At 49.5% G+C, this 21,538-nt stretch overlaps 2 protein-coding genes across 9 annotated transcripts in view; one reads left to right on the top strand and one right to left on the bottom strand.

The window, feature by feature from the left end:
• Window positions 1-6,344, bottom strand: part of EVC2 (EvC ciliary complex subunit 2) — a 141,034-nt gene extending 134,690 nt beyond the window's left edge. For all 3 annotated transcript variants that reach the window (XM_079920375.1, XM_079920377.1, XM_079920376.1), the window contains exon 1: window positions 6,078-6,344. In XM_079920375.1, the coding sequence (XP_079776501.1) occupies window positions 6,078-6,278 (201 nt within the window). In that variant the 5' untranslated portion in view covers window positions 6,279-6,344. The remainder of the gene's footprint in view (window positions 1-6,077) is intronic.
• A 2,406-nt stretch (window positions 6,345-8,750) lies between these two features.
• The window catches only part of EVC (EvC ciliary complex subunit 1), an 84,230-nt gene continuing 71,442 nt past the window's right edge, over window positions 8,751-21,538 (top strand). For all 6 annotated transcript variants that reach the window (XM_079919981.1, XM_079919980.1, XM_079919979.1 and 3 more), the window contains exons 1-2: window positions 8,751-9,113; window positions 15,527-15,652. In XM_079919981.1, coding sequence (XP_079776107.1) covers window positions 8,934-9,113; window positions 15,527-15,652 — 306 coding nt within the window. In that variant the 5' untranslated portion in view covers window positions 8,751-8,933. The remainder of the gene's footprint in view (window positions 9,114-15,526; window positions 15,653-21,538) is intronic.

Raw genomic sequence — 21,538 nt, 5'->3', positions numbered from 1 at the left:
TAAGAGGGTAAATTTCGTTATGTGTCTCGTGCAACAATTACAAATATAAACAAAGAAATAAATAAAGCAGATCTGTGATCACCTAGAAAGAACTCTAATATATATCAAGTAAGATCCCTAGGTCATAAAATTATGAATAATATGGTTTCATTTAATAAAAATGGCATTTTTGTATGCTTAAGACATTATTATATATTTAATAATTACATTTATGTATTTATATTATCTTTAGTTTTATATAAATTACAGTTAGTTTACTAGTATATATTTACATATTTACTTACATATTTAATAACTTGAAAGTATATCTATATATGTAGATATTTAACAATATAATTAATACTAATTATTTATACATTTAATATATAATTACACGTTTTAACAACATATAATATCATAACCACACATTATTTTTAAAAGCCTAGAAAGGAGTATGCTGAAATCTTAGACTTTGGGTCTTGGGGACCAAGTCTGTGCACAGTAGAGGGGAGAATCCCTTGTTTCCACGCCACCTATATTGTTTCATTTCTTGTAAGAGGAGCGTGTGCCCATGTGTCATTGCAACACCAGCAATAAGGAGAACATAGACTGAGTGATGGGAACTACGCCTGTTCCTTCAGGGTCTTCCAGGCCCCCCACCCCCAATGTGAACGTTGTCCCCGACACCCCCTCGGACAGGTGTGTGTGGCCAGGACAACCACCAATCCATAACGTGCCTTCCACAAGGTGGAAAGAGATGCCACTTCCTCAGAAGAAGAATGCCGTGTGCCAGACACTGATGTGGATGGAATAAGTCTTTGCTGCCATCTGGCAGGAAAAAACAATCTCCTAAGAGCATACATCCAGCCTGCGCATAGTGACCTCCTTCTCACAAGTACGGTGCAGGGGAGGGGGTAATTTCACAGTGGAGCAACCTGGCCAGCGCTGGTCCAGCTGGGAGTTCAAGGTCAACACCGACAGCGAAACATCCCAGAAAACTTCCTCTTAACGGCTAATCTCTACTTCTGAAATTGAAGACCGTGGCATAGTTTCCAACTTATTGAATATTTCTTTCCCTTTGACTGGGAATCCACTAAAGAATCATTTTTGTCATTGTGTGTTTCATTTAAGGAAACATTTACTAATATGATCATTTTTACTGTGTGAGCAGATGTCTTTTCCCAATTTAATTCCTGGAAGCCAGGAAGAATTCCAAGCAACTCACAATTATTTGACAGTCTTCCATCTTTGTTTCCACTGGTAGAAACAGCCTTCTTAAATGTTCAACTCTTTCAAGTAAATTAATAACATCTTGAATTTATGTTCATGTCTAATCTAATGTTCCCAAACTGGGATAATTTCTAGTCAGAGAAAATTCCCCAAAGCTGTTTTGTAGGACAAGGTGTTCTGTACATTATTTTTTATGTGGTTGCATATCATTATAAATATAGAAACAACAGTTTAATGTATCTAAATCTGTCTTCCTTTGATGCTCATAAATTGAATATGCCCTTAGGACCATGTGGGTGTTTTTTCACTGTTATAAACTATAGTGAAATCTGAAAACAAACAAATGAAAAAAAAAAAAAAAACGCCAATAGCGATAAATCATGTTACTAGATGCGCCAAGATGAATCCCAACAGAGGACACCCTGCAAAGTACCTGCCCAGTCCTCTCTAAACTGCTGAGGTCCTCAAGACAAGGAAAGTGACAGCTACACGTAAAGTGGTGTCCTGGATGGGGTCCTGGGACAGAAAAGGACATTGGGCACAAAAGCTAAGGAAATCCGAATAAACTATGGACTTCTACAATAGCATATCAAGGTTAGACCATTAACTGTAATAAATGTATCTTACTAATGTAAGACACTAATAGTAGGGGAAACTGTGTATTGGGGGGGATATATATGAATTTTCTTTACCATGTGTACAATTTTTCTAAAATCAAAAACTGTTCTAAAAACTAAAGTCTGTTAACCAGAGAAGACTAGAATTCATTCGTGAGGTCTCTGGGGCAAACAGTGGTGCTACGGGGCACCCAACTCCGACACGACTGCCTATACGACCCCTGCCCCTGGAACTTTCCATCCATTCTTTCACCCAGCCTTTGCCACTCGGCAGGCTCTGTGGCAGGTCCCTGACCTCACCGACGGACAGAGGTCCCCTTCCCAACAGACGCTTCCGCTTGAGGGGGAGGGGCAGGATCCCAGGTAGCAAATGACTCGGGAAGCCCTCAAGTGCCAGGGACCCTTGGGGACCCTTGGCTGTGGCTCCCTGAGGTCTCGCCGGATCCTGGGTCTCACTAGCCTAGGGGTGACTCTCTGGGGGCTCCTTGGCCGCCGTGAGCAGCCTGCTCTCACAGACACCACACCAACTGCCAGTCGATACCCACCTTCAATATCCAGCCTTCCCCTCCCTGGTGATCCCCTTCTCCGAGATGACACAGCTCCTGACAAGGTCACCAGGACCTCTACAAGGCCTCAGTGCACAGCCAGCTCTCCATCCTTATTGCACACAACTCACCAGCAGCATTTGGTATGTGAGTGTATTAGCATCCTATGGCTGCTGTAACAAATCATCACAAACTGAGCGGCTTAAAGCAAACACATGTCTATTACTGTGCGGTTCTGGAGGTTAGGAGTCTGACATGGGTCTCACTGAGCTAAAATCAAAGTGTCTGCAGGGCTGCATTCTTTTCTGGAGGCTCTGGGTAAGCCTCTTCCAGCCTCTAGAGGCAGCCCACACTCCTTAGCTCACGGCCCCTTCCTCCATCTTCAAAGTCAGCAGTGGTGGGTTGAGGCCTCCCCGTGCATCCCTCTGACCTTCCGATGTTACATCTTCTGACTCTCTCCTGCCTCCCTCTTCCATTTTTAAGGACCCTTGGGATTACCCTGGGACCACCGGGATGTTCCAAGATAACCTCCCTTTATAAGGTCAGCTGATTAGCGACCTGAACACCACCTGTAATGTTAATCTCCCTTTGCCATGTGATGTAATACGCTCACAGGTTCCAGGGATCAGTATGTGAACATCTTTGGGGAGCCCTCTCTCCCTCTGAAATACTTTCCTCCCTTGACCTGTGGGTCACAGTCTTGGTCTTACCTCCTTTGCTGGATGCCTGGCCCTGGTGTTGCTCCAGGCCTCTGCCCTAAGGCCTCACTCTTCTCAAACCAAACCATACCTACTCCCAAGGGGAACTCAGCCAGGCCCTGTGGGGTTAAAGGCCTGTGTACACTGTCCACTCCTTGATATAGATCTCCGGCTCAGATTCCTCCCCCAGATCAAGACTCACCCATCCCCCACTCTCCTGTACATCTCCACCTGGATGCCTCATAGGTACGTCAAACTCAACAAGACCAAATCAGAATTCCTGATTGCCTCCAAGGTTTCTGCATATTAGCTAATGGTATCTCTAGTCTCTCATCTGCTCAGGCCCAAATCCTTGGTTTCATCCTTGACTCCTCTTCCTCTCTCTCAACCCACATCCAATCCCAGCAAATCCCCTGGCTCTACTTTCAAAGTATATCCCCAATCCACAACTTCTCAGCAGCCCTCCACTAACCTCCCTGGTCCATTTCACCTCCATCGTCTGCCTGGTCTCCCACATGCCTCCTCTCTTGGTTTTTCTTTCCACCTCTGCCCTCTATCCTCTACTCCCACACCTGCCATGGGGATGCTTTAAAAAGACGAGTCAGGGCTTCCCTGGTGGCGCAGTGGTTGAGAGTCCACCTGCCGATGCAGGGGACACGGGTTCGTGCCCCTGTCCGGCAAGATCCCACATGCCGCGGAGCAGCTGGGCCCGTGAGCCATGGCCGCTGAGCCTGCGTGTCCGGAGCCTGTGCTCCGCAACGGGAGAGGCCACAACAGTGAGAGGCCCGCGTACCTCATAAAAAAAAAAAGGACAAGTCAGAGCAAGCCACTTTTCTGCTCAAAACTCACCCATGGCTTCCATCTAACTCAAAATAACAGCCAGTCTTAACCATGGGCCACAGGGTCTTTCCTGATCTGGCCCCCCTCACCCTCTAGCTTCACCTCGTCCCCCTCCTCCCTTCTCCCCCGACCCCTACTCAGGCCACACCAGCCTCCTTACGGGTCCTGGGCCACACTAAGCACTTCCCACCTCTGGCCTTTGTCCTCATTATGATCTCACTCTGGAAAGTTTTTCTCCAGAAGCACCCATGCCCCTCCCTCATTCCATCCAAGGCTCTGCTCCACTGTCATCTCCTAAAAGCGCCTTCCACCCTGACCACGGCTCTCAAGGTCATCTCTGCCAGTCCACTTTGCCCACTGTATTTCTCTCTACAGCCTGACCACCAACTGCCACACTATAGACTAACACCATTTAGTGTCTTTCTCCTGCCCCAAGAATGCAGGTCTAAGAGCAGAGACTGTCTTGTCCCCTTGTATCTCAAGCGCCCAGGACAGTCTGGCACCCAAAGGCCCTTCCATAAACACTCAGAAGCCTCCTGTCCACTCAAGCCTTCACTGTTTCTCTCCTTCTGACAAACTTCCAATAGCACTTTCTGGGATGATGGAAATGCTCTATGGTCTGGGCTGTCCGATATGGGAGCCACTAGCACATGGGGCCATCGGGCACCTGAAACGTTTAAATTCAAACAGCCACAGCGTGGCCGGAGCCAATGTACTGGACACAGCAGTTTTAGAACAACTGGGAAACAGTTGTAAACTGGCTGTTAGCTTGCCCTCTGCAGGAGGGGAGAGACAATAAGTTAATGTGAGCATTTGGGTTCCAGTTTTCAAAGCACTCTTTTGCAGAGCCTAGCATCCATGTAAATGTTCTGGCATTGGCTTCCCAAAGGAAAGATTAGGTGAGGACAGGTGAGTGAGCTCTGAACGGGAGAGCCATTGTGAGAGCACAGGACAGGCCTGGGGGTTTGGCTCCCTGGGCCTTGGTTTTCTCATCAGCAAAATGGGCCAGATACTTCCCACCACACCAGACAGGAGCAAGTGAAAGGACCTTGTGAAAATGTTCATCATGAGCTTTATAAAAGCTCAGTAAATCGACACAGCATTATTACTTTGTCTTCTCTAGTGAAAACCTAAGAACTAATCATAGACAGTGAAGGGAATCTCATTTAAGGGACCTAAAAATCTGTAGCAAGTGTAGCAGGCGCCCTGGGGTCTACAGGGAGAAAACTCAAAAGGACAAGAGGAGCCGGGCCCTGGGGGAGGGCTGGGAGGACCACAGGGCAGCGAAGCGCCAGACCACTGGACAGACGTTCCTGGGAACAGAAGCCTGGATTTGCAACAGGGGTCAGGGTGGAAAGGGGACATAAGTGGCGAGTGGGGGGCGGGGCAGAGTGGTCAGGTGTCTACCATGGACAGGTCACCTAGAGGTGGGGGGAGGAATGGACGGGAAATTAGGGTGTGAGGGTGACCCAGAGGAAACAACCGTCAAAGGCCAGAGGCTGAGGGGTGGGGACTGACCCTAGTGGATGCAGCCGGGTGAGCAAGGGAGTGGGGAGTAGACATCAGAACTGATTAGGAGGAAAAGGCAGGGGGACTGGTGACCAGATTTGGCGGAGGGAGAGGGGAAATCTAGGGTGACAGCCAGAGCTCTGTGCCCTCCCAAGTTAGGGACCACACAGGAAGGGGCAGGGTGAAGTAGAAAGTAACTAAATTTGCAGTCACGGGAAACCCCAACAATAGTGCCTTGTATCAACTGCTACACTCTCCCGAAGCGCTCACCTCTGTGAGATGCGCTACCTACATTCCTGAGCTCATCTAAACTCTCACATCGACCCTCTGGGGTGGACCCTGCAACAGTTACAGATCAGGAGACCGAGGCACGAGAAGGGAAGCTACCTGCCCTAGGTCACAGAGCTCTTAGGTTGCTGAGGGGGGTCGACCCGGCCTCTGGCAAGGTCCAAACCCACAGCCACCAGCCACACCGCTGTCTCCACCTTTCCAGGGAGTTTTCTGGCCACAAGCGTTAAGGAACACGGGTTGCATCCTACTCAGATCCCGCCCTCCCGTTAGGGTAATTTCCCTAACCCGAAGGGGCCTCCCCGCCGCGGGTATAGGGTGAAGCCAAACTTCCCAACTCAGTCCCAAGACTGGGGGCGGGCCCTCCTTACCTCCGCGGTCTGCTCGGGCCCCACCCCGGGAGCGGAGCGGGGATCCTGGGGAGGCTGGGCACCGAGGGGGCGCCGGAGGGGCCCCGGGTCCGCGGGGAGCCGGCCTCGGTCCCCGGACCCCGCAGGCAGCGCCAGGGCGGCAGCCAGGAGGCCCCCGGCCAGCACCCACGTGGCGCGCCCCCGGGCGCCCGCCGAGCCCATCGCCAGCCAGGGACGCGAGACCCCAGACGTGGCTGGGGAAGGCCGAGTTGGAGCAGCTTCCGGACCCCAGGCCCGCCCCGCCGCCGAGCATGCTCAGTGAGAGCCTCCGCGGAAAGTTTCCTGGAACAGACACAGGCATCTGGGGCTTGGCGGGACCGGAGGAGGCTGAGGACCAAGACTGGCGTGGGAGGGAGGGAGCCAGGCTGGCGCGGCGGGCGCTGGGCGGCCACACTTGAGTTTGATCGCGCCCCAGCCGGGGTCTCTACCAAAATCAGATTGGGTGACCCCTGCTTCCAAAGATTTCAGGGGCTCCAAGTGCCCCTCCGTTAATGCCTCCTCCGTTCTCTAAGTCTCAGCTCAGACTCACCTGCTCCAGCAAGGCTTCCCTGACACACACACACCGCGCTGAATCTGGAGTCTGCCCAGGCCCACCAGCCCCCTATTAGAGAACTGTGAAACTTTTGGAGAGGCAGGGTCATGGGGACACAGGACAGCAAGGAGAGGGGCTGGGAGGGAAAAGGCAGCTCAGAGGCTAGAAAGGAAGGCCGCTGTTCATGTCCTGTTGGGTTCTGTTCAACCCAGTGAGGTTCCCACTGTGTGAACCCTTGCTGTGGATGAGCCCTTGAACATGTCCAAGAAGCCACCCTCACGTTCCCCCAGGAGGGAGGGGTGGGCAGGTGGTCAGGACAGCCACTGGGGGACCTCTCTGGGGAACCAAAAATAGGGGAGCTGGTGTCTGGAGCCAGGAGGCAGCAGCTGAGCGAACTCCCAGAACTCTCCATGGCAGGAGGGCTGTTACTACCCTGGGCCCCCAGCGACAGCTTACACCTCTTCACCCTCCTGCAGCCTTCCTGCAGGGCAGCCTCAGGCCAGGAAGCCTGGCACCTGTGCTCCTTCTTACCCAGCCCCTCCGAGGATCGTCCTTTCCTGACTTGACAGGGACAAGACAGTGGGGTTTGGGAATCTGAGAGTTTATTAGCCAAGCTTTCCACACAGGGTACACTGTCCTTGGGGGTATGCAGCGTGTGCCAGGAGTGAGACAAGGCCAAAGACTAAATGCTAGCATATTGCTGGAGCATTAATTCTATTAGTGAGAAATGTAAAGGATGATTTCGATATGCAACCAATTTTATAATAAACATGCAAAGAACACTACATTTTAAGAAATGAAAGCCTGAGTATCCAAGGAAATAGCCAGCATAAAGCAAGAACTTCTGGTTGCCCTCATACATGTTCCCAGGAGCCTTGGAGCTGCTCCCAAGCAAACATTTAAGAAGCACCGCATGGCAGAGAGTGTGAGTCCTGAAACCAGACAGACACGGGTGTGAACATATGTGCCCAGTTTCCTATTGCAACACCTTGAATGAGCCACTTCTCCTGTCTGGCTGTCAGGTTCTTCATCTATAAAAAGTAAATCTAGGTAATAGTTCCCATCTTGCCAACTTGGAAGGAGTGAAGAGGAAACGAGTTAAAAAGCCAGAAACTTGAGCTGGACGTCCAGGTCAAGGACAAAAAACCCCTCTCTGGATCCCCAGAAATCCCCATGGTACCCCTGCTCTGGCCCTCACAGGGAATTAAGCTCCAAAGGGTAGGGGTGTGAGTGCATTCATGCGCGCATGCACGTGTGTGTGTGTGTGTGTGTGTGTGTGTGTGTGTACCCCAGCACCCAGAAAGAGAGCTAGCATCAGTAAATGTTGCTTAAAGAAAACAGTTGCTGAATTCTGCCTATCTCCCCACATAGCTGTGAAATCCTCACTGGTGGACCTTGTCTGGTTGGTGGCTGCCCTGGTGCTGGTTCAAACAGCAGGGTCTCTGGAAATGCTGAGTGAATGAATGACCACGCAGCATCTCCTGGCTAGCAGGGGCTGAGGGTAACAATCTCCCTACACGTAGTCTTAGAGGAAAGCATTGACCATCCTGGAAGAAAATAGTATTAAAACAGGAGTCTGCAGGCAAACAAGTTCAGAGGCACGGCCGGACTGTGCGGTCCAAAGGGGGCCAATTGGTAGAGGTCAGGAGCAAGGCTGAGTCAGACTCGCAATGTATCACTTGGTGCTGACCCTGAGCCTCTCAGCAGGAAGGGCGCGTTAATAGTGCCCATCTCCAGAAACTAACACGCCATTGTAAAGCAATTATACTCCAATAAAGATGTTAAAAATTAAAAAAAAAAATAGTGCCCATCTCCGAAGGTTGTTAAGAAAGTTACTCGGATCATCAGGCTAAATGCTTAACAAATCCTAAGCACTCAGTAAACAACCGAGCAACACCCTCCTCCCTGGCTGTGGTCCCCTCCCCCTCTGGAAGTCAAGAGGCCCGTGCAAAACAAGACTCCTCTCAAAAGGTCCTCCTGGCTGAGAAGCACGCCTCTGGCCGGGCATGCTCAGTGCAAAGGCAGGGCTGGAGGCGGGGGTGGTTCAAAGTTTTGGGCGGAGGGTCCAGGCTCCTCCCTCTGGCTGGGCAGCGCCGGGAAGCTGGAAGGGGAGCTGGAGGAAGGAGGCTGCACAGGCCGGAGGAGTCGGCGGAGCGCGCCGCGCCCCTGGCCCGCCGGGGACCAGGTCCACGGAGGACCCGGCGGGGATGGAGCTCCGAGCGGCGGGAGTGGGCAGCGCGCGGCAGCGGGTGGGATGCGGCGGGCCGGCCGCCTGAGCACCCCCGATGGCCCGTGGCGCGGCGACCTGCGGGAGCGACGCGCGGCTGCAGCTGGGCCGGGACGCGGTGCGGCCGGCGCCCGCGCTGCTGGTCCCCGCCGTGCTGCTGGGCACCGCGCTCGGCCTCGGCCTCGGCCTTGGCCTCTGGCTCGGCTGCCGCGCCGCCCGCCCGCGTCCGCCGCACCAGGTGGGTCGGCCGAGCGTGCAACCGGGGTGTGGGGCGCGGGGACGCGGTCTTCCTCGGCTCTGTGGTACGGGTTTCCATCCCCCTTCTCTGAGCCCATTTGAGCGTGATCTTGGGCATCGCTTGCAAAAGGTCTTGCCCTGGGGGATTCCCCTTCAGCTGCGGGAGGCGGCTGGAGACAGTGATTTCAGGGGGAGCCGGCCAAGTGACAGAAGGGCTCTGGCTTGGAGTTGCCCCGAAGTGTCTGCTCCATCTGACAACGCTGTGTGACCTTAGCTGATGAAGGCCTGCAGGCCTCAGTCTCCTCATCTGTAGCACTAAGCGTTTGGACTTATGGGCGGAGCTCAGCGTGGTGGACAGGAGGGCAGGGGATTTCCCCGCCCCTGGATGTCCGTTCTGCTTCCTTGCTGTGTGCATTACCCAGTTAACTCCTCTTGAGTCCCAGCTGCTACATCAGCATGCATTCAACATTCGATCACACAGCAAGAGTTTGCTGAGCACCTTCTACTGCCAAGCATGGCCTAGGGGCTTAGAGACCACATCAATGTACAGGATAAACCCTGATCCTGCCCCTGGAGGTTCACAGCCTCTGGATGGACAGATTACAAGTAAACACTTGATTATAACACAGCCTCATCAATGAGTTGTGTGATGGAGGAATGAAAATGCTAGGATTTATTGAATTCTGGCTGTATGCTGGGTGTTGAGCTACACTTTCTACCTGAAAATGATCTCATTGACTCTGCAAAACAGCTTGTGAGCTTGTTCCATTAATGGCCCCATTTTGCAGATGAGAAAACCGAGGCACAGAGGGTTAAAATAACTTGCCAAATGACAGGCGTGTGTGTCTAACCCCAAAGCCACTGTATAGGAGGTGGATGGGATTGGTCACAGGTGGCTGCCTGAAAGGGATTCACGGATGCTTCATATGGCAGTTGTTATGGGATCGGATGTTGTGTGGAGGTATCGGGCATGCAGCAGGGATTCCATCACTGGTGGTATGATCGCTGTCTTAGGTTCCTGCAGCTTTGACCTCTTTGAGGGATGAAATCTGGTGGGATCTGAGATAAGGTGGTGTGGTTTTGTTCCCCCATTCCTGGCCCACACAAGAAGGGAATGCATCCAGCAGATGTAAGCATCTCACATGGCAGGGGAATTCAGGGGCGTGTCGTGCTGCAAAGTGATGATAAAAGTTGAAATTAACATAGTGCAAGATGCTCATAGGTAAGTTTGAGATTGTCACATCCCGCTGGTGATTAAGAGACACTGGCTCCTTGTGTGAAGAGGGAAATAACACGTCAGAGCCTTTCCTGGGTGCCGGGCCCCTTGCCAGGAGTTTGCGGGCATTTGTTTCTATATTCTCACTCCAAGCCTTTGAGTGGGGGGGGGGACTGTCAGCCTCACTTTCCAGGTGAGGACATCTAGGCTCTGCAAGGTTGTTCTCTGTCTAGGGTCACATGATGAATAAACAGTGGCTGGACTTCAACTGCAGTCTGTCTGAACCCCTAAGTCAGAGTGTTTAGTCATCCGCTACCTGGTAAGGTGGCAGTTGGTATCTGTCTTAGTCTGGGCTGCTATAACATAAATACCATCAGCTGGGTAGCTGATAAACAACACAAACTTATTTCTCACAGTTCTGGAGGCCGAGAGTCCAAGATCAGGGTGCCAGCATGGTTGGGTTCTGGCTAAGGTCCTCTTCCAGGTTGCAGATGACTGACTTCTCGCTGTGTCCTCATAGAGCAGAAGGGACAGGGGAGCTGCTGGGGCCTCTTTTATCAGGGCACTAATCCCATTCAGGGGGGGCTCCACCCTCATGACCTAATCACCTCCCAAAGGCCCCACCTCCAAATACCATCACCTTGGGGGTTAGAATTTCAACACATTAACTGAGAGGGAAAGGGACACAAGCATTCAGACCATAGAGCAGCCCATTTCGCAGCTGAGTAAGCCGAGGCTGACAGAGACTCACCAAGCTGTCTGGGTTTCCACAGCTGGTCGGTCACAGCTGCACTAGTCCAGTTGAGGGTGGTCGTGGCTCAGACCAGGTTTGTAGCTATGGAGGGGGCTCTGGCTCAAGGCTGGGGCTGATTGGATTTTCTGATGGTTTGGATGTGACCTTTGTAGCACTCCTTTCTAAGTGTCCTCCTTTCCTCCGTCTCCCGCCTCTAGTTTCTATTTCTAAAATAGAAGCAATATGACTGTCCTAGTTAAAAACCTCCAGTGGCTCCTGGTTACCTGAACAAGATCACGTCCAGTTTCCTCGCATGGTATATAAGGTGACTGACCTTCCCTGGGACATGGGCGCCCATGCATCCAGCCACCCAGAATCCCCTTGATTCCCAGATGTCGCTGCACTTCTGCACATCTGTTCCTTGCCTCTTGTCCCACCCATCCTTCAGGACCCAGAAAGAAAACCATGTAGGGAAGTGTTCCCAACCTCAGGCTGGATCAGACACTTCCTCCCTCTTGGGTCCCGGGTACTCTGTTCTCCTCCTGTGGTCCAGGTCACCCAGCTCATAATTCTGTCTTGCACCCCTTTCCCTTTGTGGTTTCTGTTTTATTTTGTTTATTAGTTTTATTTATTTCATCATTAAAACTTTTTTTTTTGCATCAAAGTTACACATTCACATAATTTAAAATGTTCATTTGCAACCATTTCCCACTTTTCAGAAGCCATCATATTCGACTCTTGTTCAGCTGGCCATCTTGGTCATTTACTTCTAAATAACCTGCTGACATGGCTGCTTGACTTCCCACTGAGGAAGTGCGCAGTGATTTAGCTCTCTTCTCCCCTCCTTCCTATTTCCACCCTCCCCATCCACCGTCACCACCTCCCTATGTGGTTATGGGGTAATTTTGGTGAAATCAGTATTTGGTGTTTTCGCTATTACAATTCTGTAAACATAATTCACTGTCAACCAAGGATCCGCTGTACTTAGGATTACTTTCCTTTTTTGCACAATACTTTGTTTTCCCTGAAATGAATAATTACCCGTTTTTTTCATTTGCTTAGACTCTGTGTACTTATCATCTGTTTAACAGTAAACTTTCCCCCATTTGTCTACATTTTCTTTTAAGACATTTGACTACATTAGGTATTTGATCAGTTTTATCTTCTAGGAAAACTTCTCTCCCAGAAAGCTTCTGAACTCTCCAATATGAGCCGGTTGCCTCTAGACCGTTGCTGCTCTCATAGTGAACCAGAGCAATCTCATCAGCGTCACCTGGGAGCTTGTTAGAAATGCCAGTTCTTGGGCCCCACCCCAGATTTACCGATGAGAATCTCTGGAGGTGGGTCCAGCAAGCTGTGTTTAACAAGCCCTCCCATGGTCTCTTTATTCTTAAAGTTCGAGAAACATCTGCTGTAGGCTTTTGCTGTCACCATTGGCACCTCTTGGGGCCATCATGCTAGAACTTCTTCACCTCTCTCCTGGGTTGGACCCTCTTTCAGGATCTCCTGCACTGTCTTTATTGGCTAATTTCCTCATTTGGGTGGAGCACATCTTCCAGTAGCTTTCTGAGAAAAGGATAGGTGGAAGTTCTTTTGAGAATTTCTATGTCTGAAAATATCTTTTTTCTATCTTTATACTTAATTTGGTTAGAGTAGTTAAGTGATAGAATTCCAGCTTGGAAATAATTTCCCCCCAGAATTTTGAAGGCATTTTCTCCATTTGTCTTTCAATTTCCATTGTTGATGTTGAGAAATCAGGTTGTATTCTGATCCTTGATATTTTGCATGGTATCTCTTTTTCCTTCTGTTCCTCAATAGAATCTTAAAGGATCTTTTCTTTACTCCCAGTATGTGAAATGCACCAGGATGGGTCTTGGTGGAAATCGAATGCTACTTATTGTGCTGTGCTTTCAGAAGGCCCTTTCAATCTAGAAGTTCATTTTCTTGATGTCTTTAATGACTCTTTTCTTCCTCTATGTTCTGGTGCTTCTTTCAGGAACTCCTATCAGTTTTTGATTAAATTGGGCCTCTAATTCTCTTCCTTCTCTCCTATTTTTGATCTCTTTATGCTGTTTTTTGGGAGACTTTTCTCAACTTTATACTTGTACTGAGTTTTTCATATTCTTAGTTTTCAAGAGTTCTTTTTGTCCTCAGAATATTCTATGTTTTTACTAGGCTGTTCTTATTTTGTGACTGTAAAATCTTCTCTTATCTCTCTGAGGATATTATAAGTGTTTGTTTTTAGTTTTCTTTTCCCCATGCAGTGTCTATTTCCTGCCTGCTTTTTCCTTTTGTTTGTTTTGGGGTTTGTCTTTCATATTAGAATCTGTCTTGAAATGGCTGGTGACCCTTGATCCCCAGGCCATTTTTAATTGGGGAGCAAAAAATCTGATACTCTTTCTTGGGTGACTGAGGTTTTTCTCCTGGAGTCTTTACTGTACAGTGATTGGACCGGGTCCTTCCCTGCAGAAGCCTTGTGCTGGTCAGCTATGGCTGCTAAACAAACAACCCCCAAATCTCTGGCTTCATCTAACCTTGCCTACCCCACCCCCAACTGCTCCAGACACATGGGCTTCCCTGGGCATGCTGAGCACGCTTGTGCCTCAGGGCCTTTGCACTTGCTGTGCCCTTACCCTGAAATGCTTGTCCCTGTGATATCTGAATGGCTTGCTCTCTCACTTCCATCAGGTTTCTTTTCAAATGCCACCTTGTCCAAGAGGCCTTCCCCTCCCATCACTCACCATTCCCCCATCCTCCATTGATTTTCCCTATAGCACTTACGCCTCCAACACACTATATATTTATTTCTTTGTTTGCTTATGTCTCTCTTCTGTCACTAGAATGTAAACTCCATGAAGGCAGCAGCTTTGTTTGTTTTGTTCATTACTCTATTCCCAGTGACTAGATTAAGGCTTGTCACTGAGTAGATGCTCTATAATAGTTGGTTACTAACTCAATGACAAACTGGTGATATAACCTCGGTTCAAGATTATATCTATGAGCAGCCAGTGGTCAAAGAGAGGCTTGATAAGTGTCTCTGGCATAATAGGATTTTCAATACAGTAGATAATTATGTTCTATAAAATCAGTGCAAACGTAGGATTAGCAAATACTGAAGCATTGCTCCCAGGGGAGACGCAGGGTTTTGTTTCTACAAGATCCTGGTCACAATATTTTCATTAACCAATCAATACGTGTGTTTATGTGTGTTTCTGTTTAAAGATGCCTCATTTAACATGGCTGATTCACTAACCTTGAACTCACAGCCGATAGCACTATAACTCATGCCTGAACAAAGGGAATCTCATACATTCATTTTCTCCATAAGGCACATCACAGTCTTCTTGTCCTTAGAAACACTAGACAGCACTTAGGGGTCATTTTCAACAAAATCACCAACAAAAATGCTAAAAAAGAATGGTACTAAATAGAACATAGAAAGGACACTTGTTTGCAGTATGAGCTCAGACAGAAAGTAGAGTGTGGCCTTGTTCAGTCTCATTTGGAAACCGCACATCAGGCAATTCACATTTTTCACATTTCTGCTCGTGTCCAGGAAGGACCGCAAGTGCACCCCAAGTGTCGGTTTGGGGGATTACAAATAAATTTACCAAGTAGGCAAATTTGCAAATACAGAATCCACAAATAATGAGCATAAACTGTAGCTCACAACAGAAACCATTCTATAGTTTAAGGTTACCTAAGATATTGTCTTAAAAATTATCCAATCACATTATAGGAAGTAACAGGAATTTTAATATTTATGTGTCATTCTCCATGTTAAGCGGTTACCCCACCCCAAGGAGCTCACAGGCTACAGGAGCTGGGGAAGTGGGGACCAACTCAGAAAAACAATGAAATGAGCTTTTTAAAAATTAATTAATTAATTAACTGATTTACTTTTGGCTGCGTTGGGTCTTCGTTGCTGCATGCGGGCTTTCTCTAGTTGCAGTGAGCAGGGACTACTCTTCGTTGCAATGCACGGGCTTCAGTAGTTGTGGCATGAGGGCTCAGTAGTTGTGGCTGGCGGGCTCAGTAGTTGTGGCTCGCGGGCTCTAGAGTGCAGGCTATAGTAGTTGTGGCACACGGGCTTAGTTGCTCTGCGGCATGTGAGATCTTCCTGGCCCGGGGCTCGAACCCATGTCCCCTGAATTGGCAGGCGGATTCTTAACCACTGCACCACCAAGGAAGCCCTGGAATGAGCTTTGATCCAAGTATTGCCTCCAGGTCCTGAGGACATGCTGAGATGGGGCTTTGGGGCTTGTCAGGAGGGTGACACCTGGACAGTCTTGAAGGATGTGGACCTGACTCCAGGTGGAGAGAAGCACTGCACACAAAGGGCCAGGCCCGGAGCAGAGATGAGCAGCTGTGATGGCTGGGGGTGGGGAGTAGATGGCTAATGTCACAGGGGCACTAGGCTGACCAATTTCAATGTGTTCCCCCCACCCCCACCTTTGGATTTTAGAAAGATGACTCTCAGAGTCTGCTCAAGAATTTGGAACCTAACGTTCAGACGCCGTCGGAAACCGGCTCCCCATCCAGGAGGAGGAAGAGAGAAGCACTGACTTCAAAGGATGAGGAGGCTCTGAACGTAAGCTGAGTATTTGGGGTGCATTGGAAGAGACTCACGCTGGGTGTCCCGTGCCCTACCTGGATTTCATCCAGAGGAGCCCCAACAGATCTCATGTCCCAGTAGGCTTCTTTTTGAGGTATAATTTACATAGAAAAAATGCACAAATTTTAAGCTTACAGTTTAATGAGTGACAAGTGTATACACCCCTGTAACCAACACCCCAATCGGGAACGTTCCTTTACTCCGGGAAGTTCTCTAGTGCCCCTTTCATAGGCAGCCACTGCTGTGATTTCCATCGCCATGATTGGTTTTGCTGTTCTAGAATTTTACATGAATACAATCACATGCTTTCCTGTGCCTGCTGGTCCAGGTCGTCGTTGCACTTGTCCCTATTAATTGCTCAGCCTACTATGGGGATGTGTCACAGTGTGGGTTGTTTTCCAGTGCTTGGCTGTTCTGAACAAGGCTTCTGTGAAGGTTTGTGTGTAAGTTTGTTTGTTTTCATTTTGTTTTATTTCTTTTAAGTAAATATCTAGGAGTGGGAGTTCTGGGCCTCTGATGGAGATGTTAAAAGATGGGTGCTCCCTGTACCTTCCTCGTTGCTCCTCTCCCCGCTCCATCCAGCCTGAATCAGCCCATAGGGCATCACTTCCTGCATAAGCTCCATGGATGGAGAGGGCGTTCCTTCCGAAGATGTGTTCTTTCTAGTCACTTCCTGGTCCCTAGAAAGGACCAGACTCCAGTCATTTGCCCATTTGACTCCAGCCTCAATTGCCCAAAGGTGAATATAGACATCTAGGTAGGTAGGTAGGGGGAGAGAGAGAGAGAGAGAGAGAGAGAGAGAGAGGTGCTGGGAAAAGGGGAAAGATTGGAACCAAGTTTCTTATTTAGCATCTACTGAATTCCAGGCATTTTCACGTGTCATTTTTGAGTCCTGTAAACACTCGTGTGAATTCTCTCATGCAATCCTCTCAGCACCCCATGATGTAGACCTTGTTTATTTGCCCATTTTCCAGATGGGGAAACTGAGGCTCGTGGAGCCAGGTCACTGTCCTCAGTCACGTAGCTGACATTTGGGCCTGGGGGTGTTCAGCTCCTGCCCGGGAGGGCTGCTTCCCCACACCCCGCAGCCTCTGACACTCAGTCATGTTCTGCAGCTTCTGCTTACCAATCAAGGAAAGTGCGTTGGGTATTCTAAAACAAATTTCACCAAAAAGTTGGAAATGAATAGGAAAAGCTTCTAATTAAGCTGAAAATTCAGTGCTCGAGTCACCCCCCTGTCTGTACTTCCCAAGGGTTCTGGAGACAGGGCTTCCCTTCCCCACGCTGGGCCAGATCCCGTGGAGCAATCAGCTGCCCTCCCAGGGCTGAGGCGTGGGGAGCTGGAGAGGAAGAGAGAGTGCCTGGCTGCTCCCGGAGATGAGTCCTCCCTTCCTTGTCTGTGCTGTGTGTCTTGAGCTCACACTCCCAGCCTCTCTGTTTCCAGGTGCTTGTCTTTCCATGTGTGTCTGTCTATGTGTGTATCAGTGCATCTCGCTGCATGTCCATCTCTGTTTTTGTGTATCTCTCTCCATGTGCATCTCTGTGGGCCTGTGTGTGAGAGTGTGACAGTGTAGCTTTGTGATGTCTCCCTGTCTTAGTTTCTCTCTCTCCCTCATCTATCCCTATGCCTCTGTTCCCCTCACCCCATAGGATTAAAACCCTGCTCACAGCAATGAAAACATACGTCCACGCAAAAACATGTGCACAAATGTTCCTGACAGCCCTAATCACAATAGCCAAAACGTGGAAGCCCAAATGTCCATCAGCTGAGGAATGAATGAACAGAATGTGGTCCTTCCATACAATGGAATACTGTTCAGCCACAAAAACAACATGACTGAAACTTGAAAATAGTACGCTAACTGAAAGAAGCCAGTCACAAAGGACCACATGTTATAGGATTCCATTCATCTGAAATGTCCAGAACAGGTAAACTTACAGACACCAAAAGTAGACTGGTGGTCGCTTAGGGTGGGGCGGGGAATGGAAGGGGTAGGGGTAATAGCTAAAGGGTACAGGTTTCCTACTGAGATGATAAAAATGTTCTAACACTGACTGTGGTAATGGTTGCACATATCTGTAAATATACCAAAAAGTATTCAATTTACATTGTTCAGTTGCATAAATTATATCTCAATAAACCTATCTGAAAAAAAAAACCCTTCTCACAGAGAGGGCAGCCTCAGATATGATACAAACAACGTTGGCTTTGGGATCCAGAATCCTGGACCCCAGGCCCAGCTCTGCCACCTGTGTGCTGTGTGATGTTGGGCAAGAGAAATAACCTCTCTGAGCCTCAGGGTTCTCAGTTTTGTGTTGACAGTAGTGGTGGCGGCCCCACAGGGTCACCCATGAATCAACCCTGTGAACAGTCCTACCACAGAATGAGTCAGTCTTTGCCAGGGAGCCAAGTCTCTCCACCTCCCCAGAAGTCTATCTAACCCATTTCTTCCACCTAGTAATGTTTTACCTGTTAACCATTAGCTGTGCCTCGCCGATGCCCATTATCAAGCTAATAATTGCCAAGAGTTAAGTTAAAGGTCTGCCCGTTCCAGTGACCGGCTTTGCCAAAATGCCCCTGCCCTCTGCAGGCTGAGCTTGTCAAGGAATGAGGACAGGACTGATTTTGACAGGGCCAGTTGAGCTGTAACTCTGACATCCTCCAATGCCCAGAAAACCAAGGCATGTGGGGTCCACGGCACTCCTTGCATGAACTCTGTTTTGATAAATAGCTCACGTTAGCCACAAACAAACAAAATTCCAGAAGGCTCTGAGGCATGCTACTCCCCAGCCTCCTCCTGTCCTTTGGCTGTGGAGGAGGGAGGGTGCATACCTCCCCTCTGGAGGTATTTGTGCATTTGCCGCAAAGAGCACCTTTTGTCAGAGAGTGAAATGGCTTTTCTTTTCCTACAATTATGTTTTAGCTAATTTTCAGAATAATCGCACTGCTTCAGTTGAAGAAGTTTTACATTGTAAATTTGCACTACAGCCAATTTTCTGAATAATTGTGTTGCTATGGTTGGGGAGATGATCAGACTTTGGAGGACTTCTGAACTTAATAAGAAGAGCCGTGAAAAACTGAAAACAGCCAGGCTCCCGGTTCCCAGGTTCTGCTTCTGTCCATCTCAGGTGGACCCCTGTGTCTATATTCTTTCCTTCCTATATTATGTTTTTCCCCTGAAATGCAATGTTTGTTTGGTGTCTCCTCTTTAGAAGATGCACTCCTGGAAGGCAGAGACCAAGCCTTCCTCTCATTTTCTACCCCTTTCATTCCGTCCTTTCTTTTCACCTTTGTTTGGAAGGAGTTTAAAAATGCGCAGTGCAGGCTTCCCTGGTGGCATAGTCGTTGAGAGTCCGCCTGCCGATGCAGGGGACACGGGTTCGTGCCCCGGTCTGGGAAGATCCACATGCCGCGGAGTGGCTGGGCCCGTGAGCCATGGCCGCTGAGCCTGAGCCTGTGCTCCGCAGCGGGAGAGGCCACAACAGTGAGAGGCCCGTGTATCGCAAAAAAAAAAAAAAAAAAAAAAAAAATGCACAGTGCTCTTTCTGCTTGTGCATCGTTCCTTGAAAAAGTGTGTTTCCACTGGACCATCAGCCAGGGCCGGCTTCATAGGTGGACATGCCCTATGGTCACACAGACCCCGTGCCCAGTCACCACGCCCCCTTCTCCCCCCGCCCCCCGCCAGTTTCTGGACTCTGCTGTCTTGAAATTCTTAATCATTTTGACTAAGACCCACCCGCCCTGCCGCTGTTTTCATTTTGCACGGGGCCCCACAGATTATGTCACCCGTTTTGAAGTCAGCCTTTTTGGTCTTACTGCCACGCTTTGCTGTTGTACCAGTCCCCCAGCTAAGAGAGTGGGACTGGCTGCTGGGAGCTGGGGACGGACCTTGCCCTGCTCCCTCGGATCCAAGGAAAGCCAGGAAGGGTTTTAGCACCAACCTCCCCAAGCTGACTGTCGTGTGATAAGGAAATGAGCAAACACGCGTCAAATGCCAGCACATAGTAGACCCTCAATACATGGATGGGGAGCCAGGGAAGAGGCTGTTGCTGCCCCTTGGGGTAAATATAATGGTGGCTTGGGCCAGGGCTGTGGATTTGAGAGATGTTTAGGAGGTGAAGTTGGTGGGATTTGTGGTCGATTAGATGTGGCAGATATGGGAGCGACCAGTATCTCAGGATCCAACTTGTGTCCCTGGGGTGTGGTGAAGCATGGCTTTTCCTCTTGTTCTCATTTGTGTCATGTCGAAGGAGATGGATGGTGTCAGCTGAAGAGGAGGGACTCTGGAGCCAGGGAATTTGATTCAAATCCTGATTCTGACATTTAATAGCTGTGTCACCTTGGGCGCACAGCTCAACCTCTCTGTGTCATCTTCCCCATCTGGGAAATGGCAGGATCCTTGGAAGTTTAAGGATGGATAGATGGACATATGAATGGTCCTTAAGTTTAAGGACCACATGTTGGTGGTCTTTCCCCATTCTTGTCATCTAAATCTGTTTTTGCGAGTCCGAAGAGAGAGATAGACATGACAAGAACTGGGGCCCTTGCCCCAGAGCTTCCCCCCCTGCCCTGCTCAGAAGGGCACACGGCGTCACCCTCTCAGGAGATGTATACGGGCCACGTCACGGGCTCTGTCAGGTGCTGTTTCAACGTCACACAACGTGAGGAAGCCATAAATTCTTCTGCTTTCCTCGTGATAGGATATGTAATTCCAAGGAGAACTCAGCAATCAGAAATCAGTCATTTGTTATGGAGTTCTTTTTTTTAAGATTTAGTTGCAAAGCATTGGAATCGATGTGGATGCAGTTTTCACCTGCCAGCCAGTTCAGAATTGCTGAGTAGAGATTCCTCCCGGCCTGGAGTGCCGGGTTCCTGAACTGCTGCCCGCTCAACTTCATTCACCCGCTGGTTGTGGCCAAGCATTTGTTCAGCACCGACCGTGCAAAGTGCGGGGGCGACCCTGACAGGAGAGCGATATGGAAAGGATGTGGGGCCTTTCTGTACCGTGTGGAGCAGGCACGAGTCAGTCCATCCAGCTGCGGGTGGGGAGATGATCCCTGCGCAGTGTTTGTTGGTGGCTCTTTACACCGTGACTTAAGCTGTCCATCGCCTCACTTCTGCTGTGTTCCAGCAGCTCTGCTGGGAGCTTTATCCACACCGTCCCTGGGGGCAGATGCGCTACCTGCTTACTGCCTAGGAACACTGAGGCTCAGAAAAGTGAAAAGACCTGTCCAACCACTATTTTTTGTTTGTTTGTTTGTTTTGCGTTACGCGGGCCTCTCACTGCTGTGGCCTCTCCCGTTGCAGAGCACAGGCTCCGGACGCGCAGGCCCAGCGGCCATGGCTCACGGGCCCAGCCGCTCTGCAGCATGTGGGATCCTCCTGGACCGGGGCACGAACCCGTGTCCCCTGCACCGGCAGGCGGACTCTCAACCACTGCGCCACCAGGAAAGCCCCAACCACTACTTTTCATTTAAGGGTCTAATCAAAAGCCTTGCATGCATATTGCCACACGTAAGTGCTTATACACCTGGCAATGCTAAAAATATATGCTTCCTTATTCCACCAAAAAGTGGTTCACAAGTTTTAGGAAACCTTTTGGTGTTGTCAAGTTATTTAAATCCTTACTTCTTCCAAAGCTGACCGCTTGGAATTAAATGAAGAATGTGCTATTTAACTTTGGTCCGTTCGCCCACCCACCCATCTGTACATCTACCCCTCCCACACCCATCCCTACACCCATCTATCCATCCATCCACCTGCCCATTCATCTGTCCATCTGTCCATCCATTCATATGTCTATCTATCCATCCATTCATCCATCCATCCATCCATCCATCCATCCTTCCATCCATCCATCC

This window comes from Stenella coeruleoalba, assembly GCF_951394435.1.
Source record: "Stenella coeruleoalba genome assembly, chromosome: 4".
Taxonomy (NCBI): Eukaryota; Metazoa; Chordata; class Mammalia; order Artiodactyla; family Delphinidae; genus Stenella; species Stenella coeruleoalba.
Note: the sequence above shows the minus strand (reverse complement) of the source record. Positions and strands in the feature narration are given on the sequence as shown.